This window comes from Chrysochloris asiatica, unplaced genomic scaffold (genome assembly GCF_000296735.1).
Source record: "Chrysochloris asiatica unplaced genomic scaffold, ChrAsi1.0 scaffold00005, whole genome shotgun sequence".
NCBI lineage: Eukaryota > Metazoa > Chordata > Mammalia > Afrosoricida > Chrysochloridae > Chrysochloris > Chrysochloris asiatica.
This window is the reverse complement of record NW_006408523.1, coordinates 7,853,197-7,878,209: the sequence shown is the minus strand read 5'-3', so window position 1 is coordinate 7,878,209 and position 25,013 is coordinate 7,853,197. Positions and strand designations below refer to the sequence as shown.

At 42.3% G+C, this 25,013-nt stretch overlaps 1 protein-coding gene across 1 annotated transcript in view; it reads right to left on the bottom strand.

The window, feature by feature from the left end:
• Positions 1-910: 910 nt before the first annotated feature.
• Positions 911-25,013, bottom strand: part of SACS (sacsin molecular chaperone) — a 53,214-nt gene continuing 29,111 nt past the window's right edge. The window contains exons 7-8 of the mRNA XM_006831955.1: positions 23,291-23,382; positions 911-12,489 (exon numbers count right to left, since the gene is read on the bottom strand). Coding sequence (XP_006832018.1) covers positions 911-12,489; positions 23,291-23,382 — 11,671 coding nt within the window. The remainder of the gene's footprint in view (positions 12,490-23,290; positions 23,383-25,013) is intronic.

Below are 25,013 nucleotides of genomic sequence, written 5' to 3'. Positions count from 1 at the left end.
TTTGAAATAAAACAAAGTAAAATAAAACCCACCAAGTGCCTCGTTGAAAGTCTTTTTTTTTTTTTTAACTGCAGCACCGTTAAGACATGACACAAGCATCTGCATCGTGTTCAGCCACACGACACAAGTGACGACACGTGGCAGACACGGGGCAGCAAACATAAAAAGCAAATGATGAGTGTTGCTCTGTGGGAAGCAGTTTCCAGAAACGATCTTCACATCAGGCTGGAAGGACTGCCCCCCTGTGCAATCCCCACCACATGGGGGACCCTGTAAACAAAGGAGGTGTGAAAAAACACTTTAAATAAAGGCCAAAATGCACTCAGTGCACTCTGGGAAGTAAGTCTGCATGCGCTTCAAGTCACACTCAGGACTGAAATACTGTACCATTTAAATACACTGATGTCAAATGGCATCAAATTCCTAATCAGATCCAGCTGATGAGAATACAATAATAACACAATGCATCCAAAAACAGGTCCACTTTTAAAACAAAAAACAAAAAAATCAACCGCAAAGGCTTGAGTTCCTTCCTCTAATTTGTTTAAATCAATGATTACGTCCAGTGTTTCATGAGTTCCTTCAAAAGTGGCAAGATACAAACCTAAAATTCAATTCATCTTAACCAGAAACAGATATAGACGCTTATCTAAGAAACTGTTAAGCTTTGGTTATATAAAGTGCAGTTCAGTCCTGAGTCCCATAGTCCACACAGGGCTCGGTTCATTAGCTTCTCGAAATTCACTGTGTTTTACATTCGCCTGGGGTTTCTTCTTGGTACTCACATTGATCGGCAGCCCTAAATCCTTCCAGAACATTCTGCAGTGTGCTTCACCATTCCTAGATATGTGGCAAGGAAGGGAGTGAAATGAACAGCCATAGATCCCTGTGCTCCGTGTGTCGACGTCCCTCACACTTTCTGCTGGATGAAATTCTCCAGCTTTATGATGATACAAGCGGTACATTCCATCACCCTCATCGCCACCTCAGAAGTGAACCTGTCATTGGGAATCTGTGGGAAAGGCAACAAGTCGGGGTATCTTGTTTTGAGGCTGTCCACGCCATAGGCTTCCAGCGTGTGCACGTCGTTTGTCAGTCCTTCCAGCTGCTGACTGTACTCCTCGATTTTCTGCGCCAGGGCAGTGGGCTTCACGTCTTTGTCGGACTTGCCCCGCACAGCGTAGTCAGCCGCAATCAGCGCTAGCTTGGTGGAGAGGTAACATTTGAAGCACACCCACTCGTTGGCGTTTTTATGCAGGTCATTCCTGGCCGCTGAGAAGTTTGCTCTCGCTTGTCTCAGCCACCTGCGGGCTTCCACGGGATTCCCCACGGACTTGAAGGTGGGCGGGACGAAGAACCTATGTGAGTAGGTCTGTCCGGCTGCGGGCGGGCCTTTTTCTCTGTTTTGCTGCTGCCTCTCAGACTTATGACTCGTTGCTTCTTGGTTCCAGGAGGTATAAAATCTCTGAAAGGAATACTTGTCGGACTGAAAGCGGGACGCAGACGTGGAAAAAGTCCGCCTCGAGGCGCGGTCTGCATTGTGATCTAGAAAGGTCTGCTTCTCTAGCCGGTTGATTTCGTTCTGCAAATGCTTAAAAACCTCATTCGCGAGGTCGTGATTCTCGGGATTTTTGTCCGGGTGCCATTTCAAATACAAGCGTCGAATGATCTTTTTCCTTTCGGATTCCGGAAGCTTCCAAGCTTGCTCCACCACGGACGTCACTTCTTTGAGGATTTCTGGTAAAGAGTGAACCTTCAGTTTCTTGGGGGACTGAGGTTTTGAAGACGGGGTCTTGTGGCTCTCTCTGCCGGAGAAAAGAGAAGGGATGCTCCGTACTCCCGGAGCCAGGAACTCCGTGGGGCTGGTCGGGGTGGACGGTGCGCTGTCCCTGTTTTGAGAACTTTCATCGGGCCTGGAAAACTTATAGAGATCGAGAGAGCTCACTATCTTATACTCACTGTAGCCGATATCAATCTGATAGATCTTCCCTAGAAAACTACAGTTGTCCGCGTCTTCTCTTTCAACTTCTTGTACAATAATTGCATATGTGTACGTGGGCTGGTATGACCCGTAGATATCACCACCTTCCGCGTCCACAAGGTAGCCAACATATTCTCCTGGGTAAAAAACATTCATTGGGTCCATGAGCAGAGTGTAATGGATTTCCGCGGGTATGGGAGTGCCCGGCATAGGAAGTTCAAGTTTGGATGGTTCTGAAGAGTCATATTTCACTCCTAAACTGTCAAGCTTCTCACTGATCCTGTAAATATCATTGCAGCCTAGCATAGCAATTAAATAGGAAGTGTCTGAAATCAGATTGTCAGTTGCCGACTTCAGTGTCATGGCTAGCGCTAGGAGAAAGTTAATGTCTTTACTGTCCGAGTGCTGAATGTAGACTAAAATGACTGCATTCCCAAACCGCTTCAAAAAGGCAAACGTTTCACTTCGGCTGTGGGGGATGGGGTTAAAGCCTTTAACTCTTAACGTTGTTTGAAGTTTTTCAAAACAGGAAACTTTCAGTCCTTCTCGGAGGGCTTTGCAAAGTCTGACGGCTTTTTCTTCGTTGGCCAGGAAAGCATTGTCGTTTTCATGCTTCATGATTCGGATTAGCCCTGTGATGAACTGTTCTGAAGACAGGAGCAGCTGCAGTCTCCCCTGAAGGGAACACAAGGCTCCGAACTGACAGACTTTGGGAGTCTCTTCATCTAACTGTTCTTCCAGAATGCTGCTCAGTAGGCGGGGCCTGAGTTTCTGAGGAAAGAGCATGATCAACTTGGTGTGAAATCCGTGGTCTTTCCCTAAATAGCACTGGCTGAGATCCACCAGCATCTGAACACCGATATGCCCCTGAATTCTACTTTTATAATGTGGCGCGTCGTCGAACACTAAGATGCTCGACTTCACCAATCTACCGTCTTGGCTTGGAAGGTAAAGGACAAGGTCTCGTACGTTCTCAAGATCGCTCCTAACCTTGACTGAATCGTTCTGTAGACTCTTGAACAACCCTGAAACAACTCTCTTAACTGTACGCATTTCATTGGGATCTAACTGCTTGCCTTCAGAATTCTTGAAGATGCGGCTCAACACTTCAACATATTGCTTGGTCGAGATAATATCTTCAGTACCTAGATGTTTGAACAGCTGATGAAATGTGCCAAGTTCTAAAGGTAGCTTGTACAAATAAGGTTTAAAGTCAGATTCATATTCTAGATTGATCACGACCTCCTCGGGCTTCAGAAGTTTCCAACCATCTTCTACCATCACAAAGGCAACCCCCCGCAGCTGAAACCGGAACTCCCTTTTTTCCGCACTAAGAAATTCGTAGATGCTCCGTAAGACCTTCGCTCTGGTTTTCACCATTTCTTCATCCAAAGTCGTAATGTTGCATACGTTTCTGCAGTTATTGATGACCTTATCAACGGGGGGGTCCAAGTTAACGTTCAGCATACTTAAAACTTGTTCAAGCTGCTCTTGTGGGCCAAGGTCACAAGCTTCCTGCTCTTTGATGACCAGAGGGGTGGCCTTCTCTGGAAGAATAGGGCAGGAGGTCCATAAAAGCTGCAGCACGTCACACTGCTTGAATTTAGGGTTGACTTGTGCTCCGTTGAATTTGATCAGAGGAAGTGTTCCGTTCACCTCCTGATACTGAGGATGGAATCGGATGAACTCAGCAGGCGCCCTCTCAGGACACAGGAATGGAATCAAGGAGAGCTCTTTCAGGAAATTTCCAGAGAGCAAGTCCGTTCGCTCTTGGAATATATGATGGAGGAGGATATCAACTGTGCTTTGCAATGTCTCCTTCGACCAGTTTTCTGTATTAGCCCTCACACTGATTTCCTTAGCGAACTGGAGCAACTGTTGCTGAGAAAGTATATGTTTCAGTCCAATATTTCTTAAGAATTCCACCCAGGAGGTCATAAACGAAGCTTGGTTCTTGGGTTTTATGAGCTGCTCCAGTTTCTTAAAGAAATCCTTAGGAATAAAGAATTTCTCAGGCAGCATCACTTCAAACACCCTCACAGTCCTGTCATAGAAATGCTTCGTTTGCTTTAGTCGGCTGTTGGCATCATGGATTACCGTCAAGCTTTCCAATTTCTCAAAAAGCTGTTCCTTAATCTCGGATGTCTCCTCAATACTAGATAATCTGTTCTTAAGGTAGATCAAGTGCTCGAGTTTGGCATCGTATGACAGGTTTTCAATTTTTGGTAAAAGGTGCTTCAAGTAGACCTCGAGATCATCTACCGGCACGCAGCCCACCATCTCGTAGAGTTCCTTAAGATGCATCTTTTCTTCCAGGAAGGCAGATGACGATGACTGTGTCCATTTGTCCACTTCAGCTGAAGGGATACTTTTTGTAAGTACGTAGCAGGTTCCAAATTTTGCGATGCTCATGTATCGACCACTTATGGATTTGTAACATGGGAGTGACTTTAGAATCTTAATGTCATCTTGTGCCATCAGGTGGCTCAAATTACAGTTGAAATACATCAAGAGTGCCTCAAAGTCATTCTCCACTAGTTTTTCAGTTCTAAATGTGGACGTTTGGACCATATAATGCACGGCCTTCAAAATGCTCGCGGGGCTCTCTATGTTTGCCGTGTGGCATGACAACAGGGGGACAAATGCACTGTCTTTGGAGCAGATTTTGTTCAAAGCAAGCTGAATGCAGCCGGCTTTCATTAGGGCATGAAAAACTTTATCGGTCTGGGCATTTGGAAAAACGGCTATATGCATAAGGCTCAGAGGAAGCAGAACGTCTCCTTCTGGGACCACAAGCTGATTCCCTGAGACAGTGAATTTTGTCCCTGGGAGCAATGCCCAGTCTTTTAGGGTGTCAACAACAATGTCGAACTTCGTTGGCTTTGTTTCTTCCTGTCCTTCTTTCGCACTCACAGATTCACTTATAAAATGCCACGTGTTCTTTAGCCAGGACTCACTCGCAAAATTGTCTTTCCACCGCGTACAATTTTTGGTCTTATATTCGCGAGGCAGTACGGAGGACAGAAGATCAGCAAAGCTGGAAATGTCGAACACTTTTGCAACGTTACAGCTCAATAAGAGGTTACTATATTTCAAGTATAGTGTATTCATAAACAAATCTTTGCGGGATGGAATCAATTCATGGTAAGTTGTTAGAAACTTGGGCCGTTTGGCATCAAACGTTTGCAAAACACTGTCCAGGGTGATGAGGAGGGGCAGTCCCTCTACTTCCATCTCATTTTCTTCTGCATCCTTAAAACAATAATCAACTAGAAGTTTCAAACTGTGAAAAAGTTTTAGGTTAGTCTGTTGAAGGCGGCAAGGCAGCTTCCCAATATGACAGTTGGTATCAGGAGAGGAAAACGTCATTAAAAAAGATCGAACATCAGCAGGAGTTACGTAGCTAACAGGAATATCTGCATCTATAAGACAATGGTAAAGATTAGCCGTTTCGTCACAGTTATAAACCAGGTTGAAGCCGATTTCTAACAGCAGATGTTTCAGTCTGTAGACGTTTTCTGCTACTGTTTTGCGTGTAGTGATGTTGTAATCTGCATTTTTCAGGTGCTGTAACTCATCCTGGAGCAAATTGTCAAAAAATGGTCTTGTTTTGTTTGAAGACGACATGTTAATCCAAGTGATTATAACTGCAGAGTGCAAATCTGAGCCATCGATATTGGGAGCCCGGACAACAGGTAGAAGGCGCTTCCTGTCTTCGTGAATGCAGCTGTATAGAGCTTTCACTAGGCAGTACAAATCTGGCTGCAGGTCGAGCCTGTTGACTGGGAAGAAGGATAAGAACTTTTTCAGCGTATCCTTTACGACGTGAGCTGGCGTGTTCTGCAGAACCGACATGGTCGGGTCGGAGCCAGAGAAGTAGCGCTTTTTTAATTGGATGAGCAACTCCACATACGCAGGCGCTATTAGTGCCGTCATGAGACTGCTGTTCCAGTCGCTGCGGACGCCAACTCCGTCATCGTCCCGCCACAGGTTCCTCCGGGCCGAATCCAGAGCAAAGTGGCCATTCACGTGAAAAGGCAGCCCGGTCTCCAGAGACAGGGGCAGAAAGCAGAAGGCCCGGTGGGGTTTTTTATAGTTGTGAGTGATGCAGGCAGCTACTCCGCCGCGTGGGAAGAGAGTAATGTCTTGGTTCTTGTGAGCAGATACGACACTCTTGGACACCTTCTCCATGCTGGAAAAGCCTGACCTGTTACATATCAGCCAGGTGGTGAGATTGCCTTCCGAATCTTCAGTGTCCATTGTGTAGGTGATCTGTTGGACCGGGATGTCTTTGAGCTGCCTCTTTTTGCTCACGCTGTCGATTACGGAGGCATGGAATTGCTTCCTTTTCAGTCTGTCTCCGTCGGTGATTTTGCCCCTGACGGAATAGAGCACATTGAGAGCGCCGCTCACTTTGTCTATTTCACAAATAGAAATTTTTTCCATGTGATTCAGGAACATGAGGAGCTCTGCCCCATCCGAGCGCAACTTGTCCAACAGGTTCTGGACCATCCTGTCTGAGGATGGAACGGAGGAAATTTCTGAGACTTTTGCCATGTCTGTATTACGAAGCGGGAACCGAAACATGGTGCAGTTATCCAGTTTGAAGTGGGTCCCCAGATAGAGATCCAGAACATCGGAGAACTGGGTCCGAAAATCGGAGTCCAGATCTCGAAACATGCGCCCAGGGCTGACAGACGTGGCGCCCGGTGCGTAACGGGCGTGGGGGTCAAAAATGCACAGGATGTCATTGCCGGAGATGAAAGACGGGCAGTCTGTAATATGATAGACAGAATTAAATCCTATTCCATACTGTCCCGTTTTACATGGATTGCCTTCTTTGGTGCCTTTCCCGAGATTCTGAATTCCTCTGACATCGTCTTCTGTAAAAGGCTGATTGTTATAAACACACAGCGCGGGCCCTTGCAGAGGGGCCCATTTATCATCGAAGATCCTATCAACTGGGTGTTGTCTAGGGTCAAACACAAAGCAGATCTCTGTGGCTTTGGCGTCATCGGCATTCTGAAGCAGCTCTTTCAACATTTCCCTTTCTGAAGGATAGGCATTAAGAATACTCTTAATCCTGCTGGTCAGCTTTTCTTTCTGTCCAAACTCGGTGCCAAGTGTTGTGAAGCAGATGTTGGAAGCGTATCTTTCTAAGGCTTTATGCCGCTTTGGCACTGCCCCCAGTTTGACAGCCACTTCCCTGGGAATATCAGCGTGGCAATATTTGACAGTGGTATCTTTCACTTTTATCCAGGGACAATCATTGTAGCATAAAGACTTGGCAGGGAGGAGGACCAGGTTCGTGTCCGGCAGTAATATTTTGCCGTATTTTTTCTCACAAAATTCCTGTTTCTTTTCTCTAATGAGGCTCCATATCCCTTCACTGATTATTCGCCGGCAAAGCTGAAAATTCTCTTCCGTTATTTGCTTTTTCCCTCTTTCTTGATCGATAGATTGCAAAACAAGGGCAAAATCTTCGACCACAAATGACTGCCTCACACCCACACTTTCAAACAGTTCTCGGAAATTATTTTTATACTTATTAGGGAGCTGATAAAGATAGGGCGCGGCTTCAAAATTCAAATGGAAAGAGACCTTTTCGGGGTCGACGTACGCATTTTCTACGAGAATGAAGCTACGGGGTTTCAAGTGTTCGATGATTGTTGCCTTGGTGGCTTCATTCTGCATCATGACCTCATGAAGGTATTTGTAGCAAGCATTAGTGATATTTTCCTGATATAATGTAATGCCATCGTCCACTGATTTGGCGACTTCTTTCAGCTGATTTATAACCAGCTCAACTGTTGGCTTCTTCAGTAATCCCAGAAAGTCTTTGACAGCCAGTGACACTGAGCCGCAGCCTCTGAAGGAATGGGAATTTTCATTCAGTATTGGTTGTAAAAGACACACGACATCCTGATGCTCCGCTGTGTACACATCTGTAGCTGCAAACATGGTTTCAGGTTTAAAACCGTTACCTTTCCATTCCAAGGAAAAGCCGGCTGGTTTCGTTAAAAATGGAAGGAAGGGGATTGTTTGAAATTTTGCAGCGAAATCTTTTGCTCTGGGATCCCTGATCTTTAGTTTCTCATCAATAAGATTTAATAGGATACTACTTCTTAGACACGCTGCAGCATGGTCACTTTTATTAATTTCAGCTACTGACTCAGCCCGTTCCAGCATGTCGTCCCATAGAATGTCGTCTTTGGCCATACCTAACTGAACTAGTTTAATCAAAATAATGGGATTAAGATAATCCTGAGTGGAACCGTAGGGAAATCGCCCATCTTTGATATCAAATAGCTTTGCAACCCGCCCTTCTGGATGGATCAATCTTGATGGTAAAACCAAAGGGTGTCCCTCCAAAGAGCAAGGGATGCAGGGAGTAACACGAAGAATCCCGGAGAACTCATCAACTTTTTCATTTAGCACAAAGTTCATTAAAGGGTCTCTAAATTCTGCCTCAATTTCTTGGATATTTGGGAAAAACACTTCTGAGAAAAACTGCTTCTCCGAAAATGTATTTTCGAGAAGGATCTGCTTGCAGCCGGCTTCCTCAAAGCCTAGTTTCACCGAAGAAGGAAGCTCAACAGCACAGAGGTTTTTTGAACCGGTCTTCTTGAGGTATTTTAGAAATATCTTGAAGGCTGCAGAACCAACATCTTTTCTTTGAAGTATCGAGTCATCTAGAAATCTCACATTCTTCATGGAAACCCATGTAGATCCATCAGAGAAGACTCTGGTCAGCTCTTTCCCTTTCCCGTGAGCTATATCTTCATAAAATCCTTGACAAATTACAGAAAAATCATCATGAACCAGGTCGGGATCGGGCCATACAGTGTAGTAACTATAGTCAACCAGCTCCCCGCTCACTGCCAGGTCCCGCAACACGCTGAGGGCCTCCAAGTACGCTTTCACCACGACATGTCTCATGAAGGTGCTGTTCCACCGTCCTTTCGTATCTGTCTTCCAGATTTCCTTTCTGTTGGAAGTCACAGCAAAACACCCATTGATGTGAACGGGCAAGCCTGTTTTTATTCGTAGAGGTAAATAACAGAACACTTCTCCAACGTGTGGCTTCACAAGCCACTTCTGGTCCTGGGCTTCAGAGAGCAGGGCTCCGATGGAACCACAAGGAACAAGCCCCAGCCTCCTTCCGCTTTCACTCAGTGAAAAGGTCAGTGCCTCCCCTGTGTCCATGCAGGTGCACAGAAGCCAGGTGGTGCACTCCATCGTCTTCTGCGGCAACTCATCCGATGGCTTCTTGGCTTGGCCAGACTTGGCCATTTCAAAGAGAGCGGCCGGGTCGTCATCTGGGCCTCGAAAGAGCGGTGAGTGTAAATCAGCAATCCTTCTGAACACGTGGTGAAACTCTTCAACTGTGATCTGAAGGATGCAGGATGCCTTGGGCGCATCGGTTGGAAGCTTTTTGTTGATGCCGCCGCTGCCGCTGCTGCTGCTGCAAGTCTTCATAAGTTTAGCGGCCTCTTTTAAAACACTTAAAACAGGTGCTTTCAGTGCTTTGGATGAGCAGACTTTTTTTTTAATGATTATTGTATCTTGTGCTAAGTTGGGGTTGGTTTCCTCAATTTTCAGGTACTTTAAATACATTGAGTTTACACTCTGGGTGAAAATGATGAGCCGGTGTCCACAGAGACTGAATTCGTCTACCAGAGAGTAAATATCTGCTGTGTTGTAGCAAGTGCCACTGACTTCGCTCACTTTCGCTTCCTGTTGAGTTCTAAAGGAAAGCCGGAAAAGAGTCCCTTGGTAGCTGTAAGGTGCTTCTACCGTCAAAGGCAGCTGGCAGCCAAACACATCGATGAATGGTTTGAACTGATTGGGAAACTTCCGCAGTCTTTTCTGTTGTTTACTCCAATTAATTTTGATCCCGGGATTAGACTTGTCTTTAATGTGCTTACTGATATGGTTTATGTTTGGATCAAACATGATCATGAATTCTCGACTCATGAGGATGGGAATGTCAGTGATGTGGTACACTGAATTAAACCCAAGACCAAACTTCCCAACTTTGTCAACTTCTCCTCTCTTTAAAGATTCTCCTAATCTGGTAATATTCACAAAATCAGAGTCTGAGAACTCGGAATTATTGAATGACCACAAAGCGGGGCCATGGCAAGCGGCCATCCCCGGGTCCAGGAGATTCTCCCTGATGTCCATATTTCTCCTCATGTCGATCAGGAAGCTGCACTCGGTTGCACTGGCATCATCGGCATTTTGAAGTAGCTCTTTAAAAATATCTGACACTGACGGGTACTCTTCCAAAATATTTTTTATTCTGACCGTAAGTGGCTCTCTTTGTCCTGATTGCTCAAATCCCATGTTTTCAGGATTGATCAGTCTTGTACTAAGGCACGGCACTTTTAACCACTCGGCAGTTTTCATGGGTATGTCCTCATGCACCAGAATGATGGGCTCCACCGAATCTTCCAGTAAGTCATTAAGGTCGTCAACTTTGATGTCACAATAGCAACATTCATGAATTGGCTTCATGAGGAGCTTGGAAGGGCTCTTGCTGTGGTGGATAGGAACTGGAGTACTGGGGCTTGCTGGGATCTGGTTGCTGTACAGCCATCGGATAATGTTCAACATCAGGTGCAGATTTTGTTTGCTTTCTTGTTCACTGAGCTCTTGCTCACTTTTGAGATAGATCTTCTGAATGACCATAGAAACGTGATCTGATGTCAGCTCCTCTATAGACCCGCAGGCCTTAAACAACTGGTGGAACTTTGCCATGGTTTTAGGGACACTGTGCAAATAAGGTTGAAGGTCCAGATCGTGAATGGGTTTTATCACTGCTTGCGCTAGGGAACAAAATTTTTTGCCAGTCCAGACCCATGGAAATTTTAAATCCCTAAAAGAATCTTTGCCATCATCTAAGTGATCGTGCATGAATCCATAAATTTCCAGCAGGATATGTTGGAACTGGTAGTAGTCTTCATCACTAAACGTTTTCGAGGTATACCAGTCCACAACAATTTTAAAGTGTTTCAAGACAGCACCAATGCTAGGTTTGGTAAAAATGCCCAGGGCTTTTTCCAGGTTTGCATCGATGCTTTCGACAAGAGGGACTGAGGAACCAACTAGAATCGCATGAGCCACATCACACATGTCTGGTGGTGCACAAAGACTACAGAGATCACCTGTCCAGACTAGTGACCCTGGGTAATTGGGAGGTCTCTCTTTGCAGGCTGGAACCCACTTTATTTGCTTCAACACCATTTTCCCTTCAGATGACTGCAACAGTGTAGGGTTCTTATTTAGAACCAGTAAGAGTGTCTTGGCTTTCTTTAAAAGAGCATCCAGATTTGGATAAGAACTGGCCTGTAAGGCTTCGATTCTTTTCGCCACTTGCACGACGTCTTTCTCTCTGAGGCTGGCTTCATTTTTTAAGCCAATCTGTCTTAAAGAATGAAGAATATCTGGTGAGGTAAAAGCTGAAGGTGGGAAACAGATTTCTTCTTCATTATGAAAGAGGTCCTGTAGTACTTCTATATCAGGATCAAACAGCTCGTTGGCTGACACCATCTTTTCCTGTGAAATCTGAATGCATTTCAATGGCATTAACCACTCAATCACATTTGAATTCTCCTTCTTAAGGGAGGACAGATTCTCAAGACTCCATACCATGAGCTGTTGTATCTCTTCCGGTGAATAAAATGTATTTCCAATGTCTTTGAAGACAAGCTTTAAGCAGCTAGTGGTCTTTAGCTTCTCCACTCTCAGCATGTTTGCCAAGCGAATGGTAGCTTCGTCACTACTGTCAATTACAGAAATGGAAAGCCGCAGGTGAGGTGGAAACTTGGCTGTATGATGCAAGACTTTGCAACCTTTCAATTTGGTGTAAGAGGCGACTCCCTCGCCAGACGAGTGGTTAATCCTCTTGAATATTGGCAGTTCTTGAATGATCCTTTTCTCCTTTTCATTGCTATCAGTCAAACTTGCTAAGAACTTCCTCAGAGCATCTTTGTGTGTTGGAGGGAGCGAAGCGATCTGATTGCACAGTTTCGCCAACGGCATCTTCTCCATGATCTGCAAAACTGCACTTGGTAATGGTGAATGAATATACTTCTTTATCAGTGGATGCTGTATAGAAGGATCAAGCTTTTTAAGGACAATTCCTCCAAGTGTCTGTACAATGTCCGCTAAAAATTCTGGAAGCTGTGCTTCCGAGTCATCATCTAAAATAATGAAGGACGGGATCCTGAGTCGAATAAGCTCCACACACGTCTGAGCTTCTTCTAGTGCTGTTCTGGGGATGAGGGGCATCTCCTCAAATAAAGTCAAGTCCTCTGCAAAGTGGATATAGAGATTCTTCCAAACCATCTTAAGCCATGATAGAGGGGGATGCTTTCTGTCTTCACTGAATGGATACCATTGAACGAGTAGGTCTCGGCCAGACCACAAAGCATTCACCACTTCTTTGATGAGACGTGCAAAGCGCTCTGGACTGAGAAGTTGCAGCTGAGTACAGGGTCTTCCTGCAAATCACAGACAGAAATGGTATAAATACATATAGTTCCACTTATTTATAAATATGAGCTTACAAATACAGCTTACTTCATTTTCTATTTTCAAAGATTACATCGTATTAAAATGTCTCTTGAAGTCCTACAAAGTATATTATAAAAAATGCAAAAGTTCAGCACACACAGGCTAAACATTGTTTCCATAATAATGAAAGGGAATGCATACAGAAATCCCTACTTAGAATAAGGGCGAGTGAATCCTTTTAGAAATTGCTGATTTAAAATAAAACGCATGCAGTATATTTAAATGTACTTCAGAAACTATCCTATAATATTCTGCAAATGCAGTCGACGTGCGAAGTCACTTTTAGGGCCCATTTTCCCACAAACTAAAGCACCAAGGAAAATGCAGATCAAGTTTACATAAGCATCATCGTTTTACGTCAGGGTGAATACTTTATAAACATATGCAGTCTGAGTTTATTTTTAATGACACTACAATCTCTGAAGGGTTTGAGAAGTTGCATGGCTGCACTGTGCAAAGAGAAGGGCTCTCTGTGATCTCAGATCGCACAGGCATGGATTCTAAATCCCATCACTTTGGAAACTGAAGCAAGGAGGAGACTTAAGAGTTTTCTTTTCAAGTGTTAACTAGATCCCTAATTCATATACAATTTTTTACTTCTAGGCTCGAATTTTCTCATCTGGAAAAAAGGGTGGGGAGGGGAGGGTGACGTCTATAGACTTCTGTATATCCCTACAGTAGAAAAAGCATTTTCCTTTTCACAAAGAAAAGTACCTTCACACCACAATAAGATAATAGTTCTTTTTTAAGTCACTGAAATAGAGATTTAAGCAATGGCACCCTTTTACAACTTTGATGTTGTTATTATTTAAGTGCCATGGAGATGGTTCTCACTCAGAGAGGTGCTGAATAGAATTTTCAAGGAGTAGGAGTGGCAGGTGGGTTTGAACTGCCAACCTTTTCCTTAGTAGATTAATGCTAATCCCAAAGCACTACATCAGGACTCCTTTTCAACTTTTAACACGGCATTAGTAGCCAAATTCAAGGTGTTTTCAGTTTCTGTATTGTGCAATCTATAGCAAGGTACATCTACACCCAACCCAACGCCACTGAGCCGATTCGGACACCCCGAGACCTGCTAGGGCAGAGGAGAACTGTTCCAGGTGTCCAGGGCTGTCAACAGACTGCCACATCGTTCTCCTGTGGAGCGGCTGCTGGGTTCGAACAGCCAACATTATCAATTAGCAGCCTAGCAGTTAAACACTAACTCCTCACAAGTAAGCTAAATAGTGATGTTTCCCTTCTCATAAGGTGTTTAAGAAATTATAAAGTCTCGTCAGCAATATGATTAATGTAGGCTCCTTAGTCTATGAGTCCCATTAAAATACAGTTTCTGACAAGGTTCTTTAAAACTCCTTAGGGAATCAAGTTAACCATACCAGAACAGTTACACCAGAAGTAAGAACTAAAGATAGAAAACAGGTTAGAATTTACACTCAAAAAAACAATGAAATAAGCACCACACTTTGTCCTACGTTAAATGTTGTCACATAGCATGCATTTTAGAAATATGCTACCCAATGTCCCTGCATGAAACTTGACAATTTGTAAAACACATACTTTATTTTTAGGACAATTACCTACTATTAAAAAATAAATCAGACACCAATTCAACACATATGCACACACCCCACATACAGCATGCAACTAACTAACAAAACAGTCATGGTCAACTAAAGAGAAATGATGGGAAAACAATAAAGGAGAGAGAAAATGTAGGAAGGCAATCATTTAAAATCGTCTGTTAACAAATTACTTTGTTTTTGTGACCTAGCCTTTAAAATTATCAGCATTTTAAATGAGGTAATAATACTGAACTTGTTCCTAGCGAAAACTTTTATTTGAAGTATTATCAAATATTATTGTAGTTAGAAAGAGATTTTACGAGTTGGTACTCTTCCTCAGCTCTATCCTTTCCTGATGAAAACTGTAACTTCAAGACAGTGAATTGATTCGAAGCTGCTTTATGTTTAGTAAGCAGCTTGAGAAAGATCTTCAACAGGGATGGAAGTCAATCTGAACTTGGCGATCTGAAAGCGATGTCCGCAAGAACTCTGTAGGCCTTGTGAATGGTTTACTTGGTGGAGCGGTGCCTATTCTTGACCAGACTCAGGCTTAGTGGCTGAGGTACAAGATCAAGGCCACCAGCCAGCGAGAGAGCGAGCTCCTTGTTGCTTTCTCTAATTTCCTTGCACAATGAGAGTAACAATGGCTATACTGATGGTTGTTAATGAGTTCTAGCACCGCCCTACTGTGAAGATAAGCCACCTCCCTAGCGAGGCACTGCGCAGGCGCTCCGCATAGGCAGCAGCGCCTCCTGCCGACTGGTGGTCGCACTACACTCTCACGGGGCTAACTAATAGCGCAGGGACCAAAGGTCCTCGGGCAATCAGCAGAGTTGTTAAGAGTTGTTTACTGCTTACTGCCCAGTTTCCACATTGCATGTTGTTGTTGTTATGTTTGGTGGCGACCCCGTACAGGGTTTCCGAGGCTGTAAATCTTTACGGGAGCAGAAAGCCTCATATTTCTACCTACTGCTGTAGTTTTCGAACTGCTGACCGTGAGATTAGCAGCGAATAGGAGCGTCCAAAACCTATTCAGATTATCGCAATAATCACCGCATTGAGCTGACTTCTTCAGATCGTTCCCAGTACATATGCTGTTTATGTCACTGAAACAAGGGTGTTTAAATTGAAAGTAAACGGTGTTTTACACTTTAATCACACCATATAAAACACCAGAAGCCCTAGCAAAGTTCGTGGAAAATGGAATTAAAAGACATTTTCCCATGCACGTTTGGAAGCCCCTTGTGTATGCTGGTTAAACCTTTGAAAATATAACGCATGGGGGGAAGAGAAAAGTTCATGGGAAAATCCCATTATCTTTTCATTCCATTTCTCTAAGATCTTTTCAAAGCCCCCTCATAATATTAGCTCTGCACAACAGGGGCCATTTTCAAGAGAGGCCTGGACACAAGTTTAAGATTTATACAAATTTCCATTATTCTAATGAATTGGTGGGATGATTAATTTTAATATAGATACAGCTCGCTTCAAAGAATTGATTAGCTCCAAAAATCATCACCGTAAAACAATTTGTTGAGAAAAAAACCCTCACCATCCCCTAACTCTCCAAGGAAGCTGGGGAAAATAATTCCATCAATAGAGTCAAAACCTTTTTTTTTATTAAAAAAAAAAAAAAAAAATTAAGATGACAGTTGGTACAATTACACACCAGGCACTGGCCTTTTGAGAACGACCTCCCAGGCCCCCTAGAATTCAGCAGTCAAGAGCTGGCATCTGATGCCACCAGCAGCCACGTCAGCAAACTGAGCCAGGCCAACAATGTCACCCATGAGGTCTTCAAGGCCCCAAATGCCTGCCCACTATCTTCCTAAACTTAAGATAGATATATGTGTGTCTATCTTATAACAGCGATGTATTCATATGATACTTTCCCATTAAATATTACAGCTTAAAATACAAATCACATTGTTTTCATCTGAGATTAAATGTTTGATGAAATGATGTGTCCAACTCATTTAAATGTAGTTTTATTGTGGTACTTCTAACAATCCTTATCTTGGTATAGTTTCCTCTCTCCTTTAGTAGTTATTATTAAAGAAAAAAAAAAAACTGTTGCAATAATTTCTAGCTACTGAGTAAATGGAAAAACAGGACTCAGATAAGCAAATACAAAGAACACCAGGCTTAGAGTGCACACAGCGTTCTCCTACCTGAGTATCCCCAGAGAAGTTGTTGCGCTAGAATACAAGTAAATCCATTCTTAGAAAAGGCCAGAAGTGTCAAAACTGTCACCTGATGGCTGCCGAAAGCATTTTACATCTTACAATACTGCTGTTTTTAGAATCAATACCATGTTCACATACCACTGTGTAACAGAAAAACCATAAACAGAACTCCAAAGCCATCAGAATATGCACTCAAGATTCAAAGAGGTATTTCAATATATATGTAAATCAAAACCACATACAGGTGGTCATCACGGCAAAGAAATCAAATTACATTCCTCATTACATTTCATCCACTTAAATAAAATCATTTTATAAACTACCATTGGGCTTTTGCATAAGCTATATAAGCTATCACCATATAACAGTCAAAGGTACTATAAATCCAAGTGAAGAAACAGAGAAATCTGATTTTTTTAAATTAGTACAAAATCAACTCTGACTTCTTGATAAAGAATGAGAGATTCATCATGTATTTCCGTTGACTGCTTTGGTACCCACTGATATTTAAAAACAACTAAGACAGCGCCATTGAAATTTAGCCCCTCCTCAGTGGCGCTGTGGATAAATGCGCTGGACTGCAAAGTCGCTTGGAACCGCAAGGTTGGCGGCTCAAGCTCACCAGTGGCTCCTGGGAAACCCTATACAGGGTCGGGACCAACTCAACGGCACTCAACAACAACAACAGCTCAGCGCAAATCATTTATTTAACCTAGTAGGCCTCTAATAAGGCACCCTGGTGGTGCTGTAGGATGAACACTGGACTGCTAACCACAAGGTCAGCAATTCAAACCCACCAGCTGCTCCACAGGAGAAAAATCTGCAGCCTTGGAAACACCACATGGGGTCTTTATGAATTGGAACTATCACAGAATATTTCTTTCATCAAGAAAACTTTTTCCTTACTTTTTACAACAGTGGTCTCATACAATATTTATCCTTTTATGACTAATTTCACTCAGCGTAATGTTCAGGTTCATCCATGTTGTGAAGTGTTTTACAGATTCATTATCACTTCAACATTGCAGAGTATGCCATTATATGTACGTACCAAAGTTCGCTTAAGCATTCAGTTGATGGGCATTTCTGTTGTCTCTATTTGACATAGCTCTTGGAGGCAGCATATTAAAGGATCCTGTTTTCTTATCCATTCTGCCACTCTATGTCTTCTGACCGGTGTATTAATCCATTTACATTTAGTGAAATTATCAATAGGTATGAATTGATTGCTGTCATTTTGCTGTGTATGGGTTTTGTTTTGTTTTTTTTTGGTGCTCGTGGTTTCTTTGTTCCACATAATTTTCTGTGCTGAGTTCATTTTATATGTAGGGAAGGCAGGGAAGGGAAAACTACACATGTGCTAGAAGGTAGACACATGTTAGCATGTGTGATGGGATTGGCAATATACAGCGAGAGGTTAGCAGAGTAGTGGGACACCCAGTGGGAATGTAAGGTTAAAATGAATAGAGGTAAATACTGTTAACTGATGGCACCTGGAGGGGATTACAATCATTGAGATGAAATGAAATGCAGGATCTGTTGAATGTAAAGCTGATGATCTGTTCTGTAAACTTTCATTTATAATAAAAAGGTTTTTTAAAGAAAACATTGTGATAAATGGACAAAAAATTGAAGTTTTCATCAAGGATTTCCATTTGTATGGATCTACAATCAACGCCCATTGAAGCAATAGTCAAGAAATCAAATGACATATTGAATGGGGCAAATGTGCTGAAAAAGGCCTCTTTAAAGTGTTATGGAACAAAGATGTCAGTTGAAGGTCTAAATAAAGTACACCACAAACAAGCCATGGTATTTTGAATCACCTCATATCCATACATAAGCTGGACAATGAATAAGGAAGACCGAAGAATGATAGTTGTCTTTGAAGAACAGCATTGGTGAAGAATATTAACTATACCATGGGCTCCTAGAAGAACCAACAAATCTGTCTTAGAAAAGTACAGCCAGGATGGCAAGACTTTGTCTCACTCTGGGCCTGGTATCAGGAGGGCCCAGTCCCTGGAAAAGAACGCCAGGCTTGGGACAGTGGAAGGTATGTGAAAAAGACAAAGAGCCTCAATGAGATGAATTGACACCGTGGCTGCGACAATGGTCTCAGACACAATCAACAACTGTGAGGCTGGCGCAGGGCTGGACGGGGATTCTTTCTGTTGTGCATGGGGTCTCTATGCATCAGAACCAACCTGATGGCACCTTACACCAACAACTGGCAAGACCGTCAAACAAACAGAGCGAAAATCAAAGCAAGTGTGAGAGACAGCGAATAGGAACGTTACAACTGATCCTACAGAAATAAAGAGCTCTGGTAGCATAGTGGTTACGAATCGGGCTGCGAATCTCAAGGTCAGCAGTTCGAAACTACCAGCTGTTCCATGGGAGAAAGATGAGGCGTTCTGCTCCTGTAAAGATTTATAGCCTCGGAAACCCTGTGCAGGGTCACTATGAGTCAGAGCCAACTCCACGGCACATAACAACAACAATGGAAGATTATGAATAGTTGTATGCCAATAAGATGTTAGGAGAAATGGATAAATTCCTTTAAACATATACAACCCTTGTAGGATAAGCACTGGACTACTAACCACTAGGTCAGTGGTTCAAACCCACCAGCTGCTCCTTAGAAATTCTATACAGGGTTTTGAAGTTGGAATCAACTCAATGGCACTTAACAACAATACATTGACTAAATTGTTGTTCAGGCATAATCAAGTCTATTTCGACTCACAGCAACCCCATAAGACAAAGTAGAACTGAATCATAAAGTTTTCTAGGCTCTATTCTTTATGGAAGCAGATTGGCAGATTTTTTTCGCCTGTGGAGCCAATGGATGGATATGAACCGCTAACTTTTCTGTTAGAGTCAAGTGCTTAACTTTTACACCAAAGTGAATCTCAAATGTCCCATAATAAATGAAGAAATTGAATTAGTAGTAAAAAATCTCCCCAAAAGGACAAGTTCTGGACTAGCTAGCTACACGTGGGAATGCGATCAAGCATTTATAGAAGTGACTCCAATGATATTTACACTCTTCAAAAAACTGTAAGATGAGAGAATGGTATCAAATTCACTTTATCAATATACTGATACCAAACCAGACAAAGACACTGTAAGAAACGAAAACTGCAGACCAATACACCTAATGAATATAGACTCAAAAATACTCAACAAAATCCTAGCAAACTGAATACGAAAGTATGTTAAAAGGATTCTACGCCATGATCGCGTGGGATTTATCCCAGTAATGCTAGAGTGGTTAAATGTTAGAAAGCCAATCAGTGTTGTTGTTAAGTGTCATCAAGTCAATTCCAACTCATAGTGACCCTCCTGTATCAGGTTTCCAAAGAGAGGCAGGTGAATCTGAACCACCGACTCTGCAGTTCAAACCGACCTTGTGGTCCAGTGTATTATCCCACAGCACCGCACCAGGACTCCAATTAATGTAATACACCACATTAGTAAATACCACACAGAAAGCAAAAATGGGGGAAAGAGAAAAAGCCCACATGATCACCTCAATCGACACACACAAAAACAGCATTTGACAAAATTCAACACTATTTCATAACCAAAAAAAAGTCAGTAAGACAGGCATAGAAGGGTAATTCCTCAGTATAATAAAGGATAGCCATGAAAAACCCACAGTTAGCATTACATTCAAGGGAAAAGCATCTGAAAGCATTCCCTGTAAGATCAGGAATGCCACAGGGAGATCTACACATCATCATTCGCATTCAACATCTTTACCTAAAGTATCAAGATTGTTGTTAAGTGCCGTCGAGTCGGTTCCGACTCATAGCGACTCTGTACAGGGTTTCCGAGGCTGTAAATCTTTACGGGAGCAGAACGCCTCATCTTTCTCCCGCGGAACTGCTGGTTGTTTCGAACTGCTGACCTTACAGTTCACAGCCCGATTCGTAACCACTACGCTACAGTATCAAGATTAAGAAGCAGGAAATAAGACATGATTTTGCAGAAGACATGATTCCATACATAGAAAATCCCAAGCAACCACAAGGGAACTCTCAGAACTAATAAATGAATTAAACAAAGTGGCAGGACACAAGGTCAACACACAACAATCTGTTGGATTTCTAGTCATCATCAATCTGAAAAGGAAATTAAAGAAACATCACTAATAATAGCATCTAAAAGAATAAAATGCCTAGTAATAAATTTGAACCAAGAAAAGACTTGTATATAGAACAACACAGCTAAATCAAAGAGGACCTAATAAAATTGAAGGACATTCTGTGGTCATGGGTTGGAAGGACTTAAAGCAATATATCAATTCAATAAAATCCATCAAAATTCCAACAGCCTTGTTGATAGAAATGGATAAGAAATCCTCAAATTGATATGAAAGGACAAAGGGACCCAGGTAGCTACAGCAATTCTAAAGAATAAAAGTTGGAGGACTTACACTTCCTGGTTTCAAAATACACTATTTTTTGTTGTTATATGTGCCGCAGAGTCAATTCTGACTCATAGCAACCCTGTACAAGGTTTCCAAGGAGCAGCTTGTGGGTTTGAACTGCCAACCTTGTGGTTTAAAGTCCAGTACTAATCCCAGAGTGCCACACCAAGAGTTAGAAAATATACTATTAAGCTACAATAATTAAAACAGTCAGACACTGGTATTATGATAGTCACATGGACCAATGGAACACAACTGAGAGCCCAGAAATAAATCCATACATCTATGGTCTTCGACAAGGGTGCTAAGTCCATCCAATAGGAAGAGTCTCTTCCATGAAAGGTGCTGGGAAAATGGATCTGCACATGCGGAAGAATGAACCAGGATCAAATCCTTACACCATACACAGAAACCATTTCCAAATGGATCAAAGGCTTTAATCTTAAAACTAAAACCAGGAAAGAAGAAATCACAGGACAAAGCTGTGAGGTTTTGTGATCTGATATGACAACAAAACCACAAACCGCAAAACCCAAATTATGTTGATTAATGAAACCACATAAAAATTAAGTACTTCTGTTCATCAAAAGACTATCAAAAAGTGAAATACAGGCTACAGTAAGAGAAAGCTTGGGGGAACCATATAGTCAATAAAGGTCTAATATCCAAAATCCATAAAATACTTCTACAACGTAACAACAAAAAGATAAACAACTCAATCAAACAATGGGTAAAGGACATGAACAGTTCAAGAAGAAAGATGGTCAACAAATCAATGAAACAGAATGCCGTAGAGTCGGTTCTGACTCATAAGGACCCTGGATAGATTTTCAAGAAGTAAACTGGTGGGTTTGAACCGCCACCCTTGCAGTTAATAGTCCTGTGGTCATCCTACGGGGCCACACCAGAACTCCAAAAACTTTACAGGAGCAGAAAGCCTCCTCTCTCTCCCACAGAATGGCTGGTGGATTGGATCTGCTGACCTGGTGGTTAGCCTTTCAAACCAGACTAGAATACACAGATGGGGAAGAAAAGCGCCAAAACTTTGGATCTAAGAATAGCGGTATTACAGGACTCGGTGTTCAGACTCCCAGAAGACGACAATTCCCAATTAAATGAGTCATCTAGATGGAAAAGTTCAATATCCTGACATGTGCCTACTCACTTTCTTATAACTCCATCCTCAATTTGCTGTCCCCACCCCAATTCCTCTTGTTTCCAGAAAACTTTTGAGAAGAAAACAAACATACACAGAGAGTCCCTAACTTATGACTAATTCAAGTTACCTGAACGTTCGAACAACGGTCTGCTTAAGGTTTTTAAAAAACATTTTATCACCAGCTGCATGTACTACAGAGTCCTGGGGTGGTGCTATAGGTTAATACGCTGACTGCGGTTTGAACCGCGAGGGCAGAGGTTCAAGCTGACCAGCCGCTCCTCAGAAACCCTACACAGGGTCACTATGAGTCAGAACCGACTCTACAGGGCTTAATAACAACAACAGCATGTACTACATAAAATGTTGCAGGGTGTAATTTAATGGTATTCTCAGATGCTCCCTCGCAGATGTTCAAGTTTATGATGGACTGTTCAAAACACTGTGTGCTTAGAAATAAAAACTTTAAAAAAAGAGAGAGAGAGAGAGAGGTATCTGACTTATATCAGCACAGATTTACAATGGATTCACAGGAACAGAAAGCCATCGTAAGTCAGGGACTATCCCTACTATGAAAGACCCATCGTATGCTTATAATGTTCATCAGTGGGACAAATCTGGAATTTTCCAAACCAAAATCTAACTTAGTTTTGAAAAAAGGTCAGCCACCAGTTTTACAAGGGAGAGGTTGCTCATGAAAATTGAAGGATAATATGAAGCTTAGCACCAGGGTGATTTTCTCCCAAATTACTCTGTATTTTCCTAGAAAGAAATCTAAGTAAAGAACACTTCTCACTCAAGACGACACCAAGGGATTACCCTTCACACCGCTTCAGAGTTCCTTTTATTTGTTGTCAAGTCTCTGAAGTGAGTCCCAGCTGACACAGATGCTGAAGAGTCACGTAAACCAAAACGGTGGAGGTCACAGGGGGGTAGGAAAGATAGCCAGAGCCAACAGGGCCCAAGACCTGCCTCCTGTCGCCGCTCTCCTTCTTTTGACATTGACCTGACAAGAGTGTCCTCATCACCATTCAAGGCTACAAGTGATGAAGCTGGGGCCCAGGGAGAGAAGGAACGGGAATGCACACAAAAAGGGACAAAGCAGGACATGAGGCACGGCGATCTTATTGCCATACACACGCCAGTGTGCCAGATACAAGAGATGCTTTTAAATTCCATACAATGAATTTAGAGTGTCATGGTTTCAAAGTGGCACCTCAAATACCGTAAATACAGTGGGCTGAGCCATACTGAAGTGGTCTTATGTGGATAAATATTGATTGACAATTTCCTAGCAGGTCCACTTACTGGAAAACATATAAAAATGGTTTCTATTTTTAAAATCAGACTTATTACAAAGAAACTGATAAAAACCTGCCATACCTCTGGTTTGGGCAGCTTCTTTTAAAGCAGCTAGGATGTGAGGCTTCAAGTTATCCAGAATAAATCTTCCTTCAAGACCTGGGAAAAGCGACCTAAGAAGTGAAGGAAAACACAACAATATTTTGATGATGTTCCAGCAATTTTAAGGCCGAGAAACTCCTATTTCAAGCTAGGGAAACCTACAGTTTGGGGTAAACCTTAACGCTCACATCAAATCAAATTGCAAGCGTTTTTCATCAAACATTAAGTTTTGCTTTCAAAGGTGAGGGACATCAAGAGATGCGTGTACATTCACAATTGTTCTAAATGCCTTAGGCTCAAGTTCATTCTATTTTCTGAGATGTTAACACACACCCTCAAAGTTACACATATTTAATTCATATAAATTATATTTCATTAAAGTAAGTCACTTTGAATACTTATAAAATAAGTTGCTGTTAACAACTACTGATGAGCAACCACCACTCGTCTGTCAGTTTGTCTATACTGTGGTGCCTTGTGAGTTGCTGTGATTCTGAAAGCTATGCCACTGGTATTTTAAATACCAGCAGGGTCACCCACGGTAGACAGGTTTCAGATGAACTTCCAGATGAAGGCAGACTAGGAAGAAAGAGTGATGAACTACTTCTGAATATTTAGTCACTGAAAACCTTACAAATAGCAGAGAAACACTATCAGATATAGCGCCGGAAAATGAGCCCCTCAGGTTGGAAGGCACTCAAAATGCAACTGGGGAAGAGCTGCCTCCTCAAAGTAGAGTATGGTGATGACGCGAATGGAGTAAAGCCCATGGGAGAAAAGCCCACGGGACCTTCATTTGCTGATGGGCACAGCTCAAAATGAAGAGAAACAGCTGTAAACATCCATTGAAAATCGGAACATGGAATGTACGAATTATGAATCTAGGAAAATTAGAAATTGTCAACAATGAGATGGAACGCATAAACCGATATCTTAGGCATTAGTGAGCTGAAATGGACTGGTATTGGCCATTTTTAATCTGACAACCACATGGTTTACTTGCCAGGAATTACAAATTGAAGACGAATGGTGTTGCATTTCATTGTCAAAAAGAACATATCCAGATCAGTCATGAGGTACAACACTGTCTGTGATAGGATATCTATGCACCTACAGGGAAGACCAGTTAATACCACTATTATTCAAATTTATGCACCAACCACTAAAGCCAGTGAGGATGAAATAGAAGAATTCTACCAAATTCTTTAATCTGAAACTGATCAAACATGCAATCAAGATGTATTGATCATTATTGGGAACAAAGGTTGGGAACAAAGAGGAAGGATCAGTTATTAGGAAATATGGCCTTGGTGATAGAAACGATGCTGGAGATCACATGACAGAATTCTGCAAAATCAATTATTTGTTCATTTCAAATACCTTCTTTAGACAACATAAGAGATGATTATACACATGGACCTCACCAGATGATATACACAGAAATCAAATTGACTACATCTGCAGAAAGAGAAGATAGAAAAGCTCCATATAACCAGTCAAAACAAGGCCAGGGGCAGATTGTGGAATAGAGCATCAATTGCTCATATGCAAATTCAAACTGAAGTTGAAGAAAATTAAAACAAGTCCACAGGAGGCAAAATATGATCTTGAATATATCCCACCTGAATTTAGAGATCATCTGAAGAACAGATTTGATACATTAAACACTAAAGACCGAAGACCAGAAGAGTTGTGGGATGAC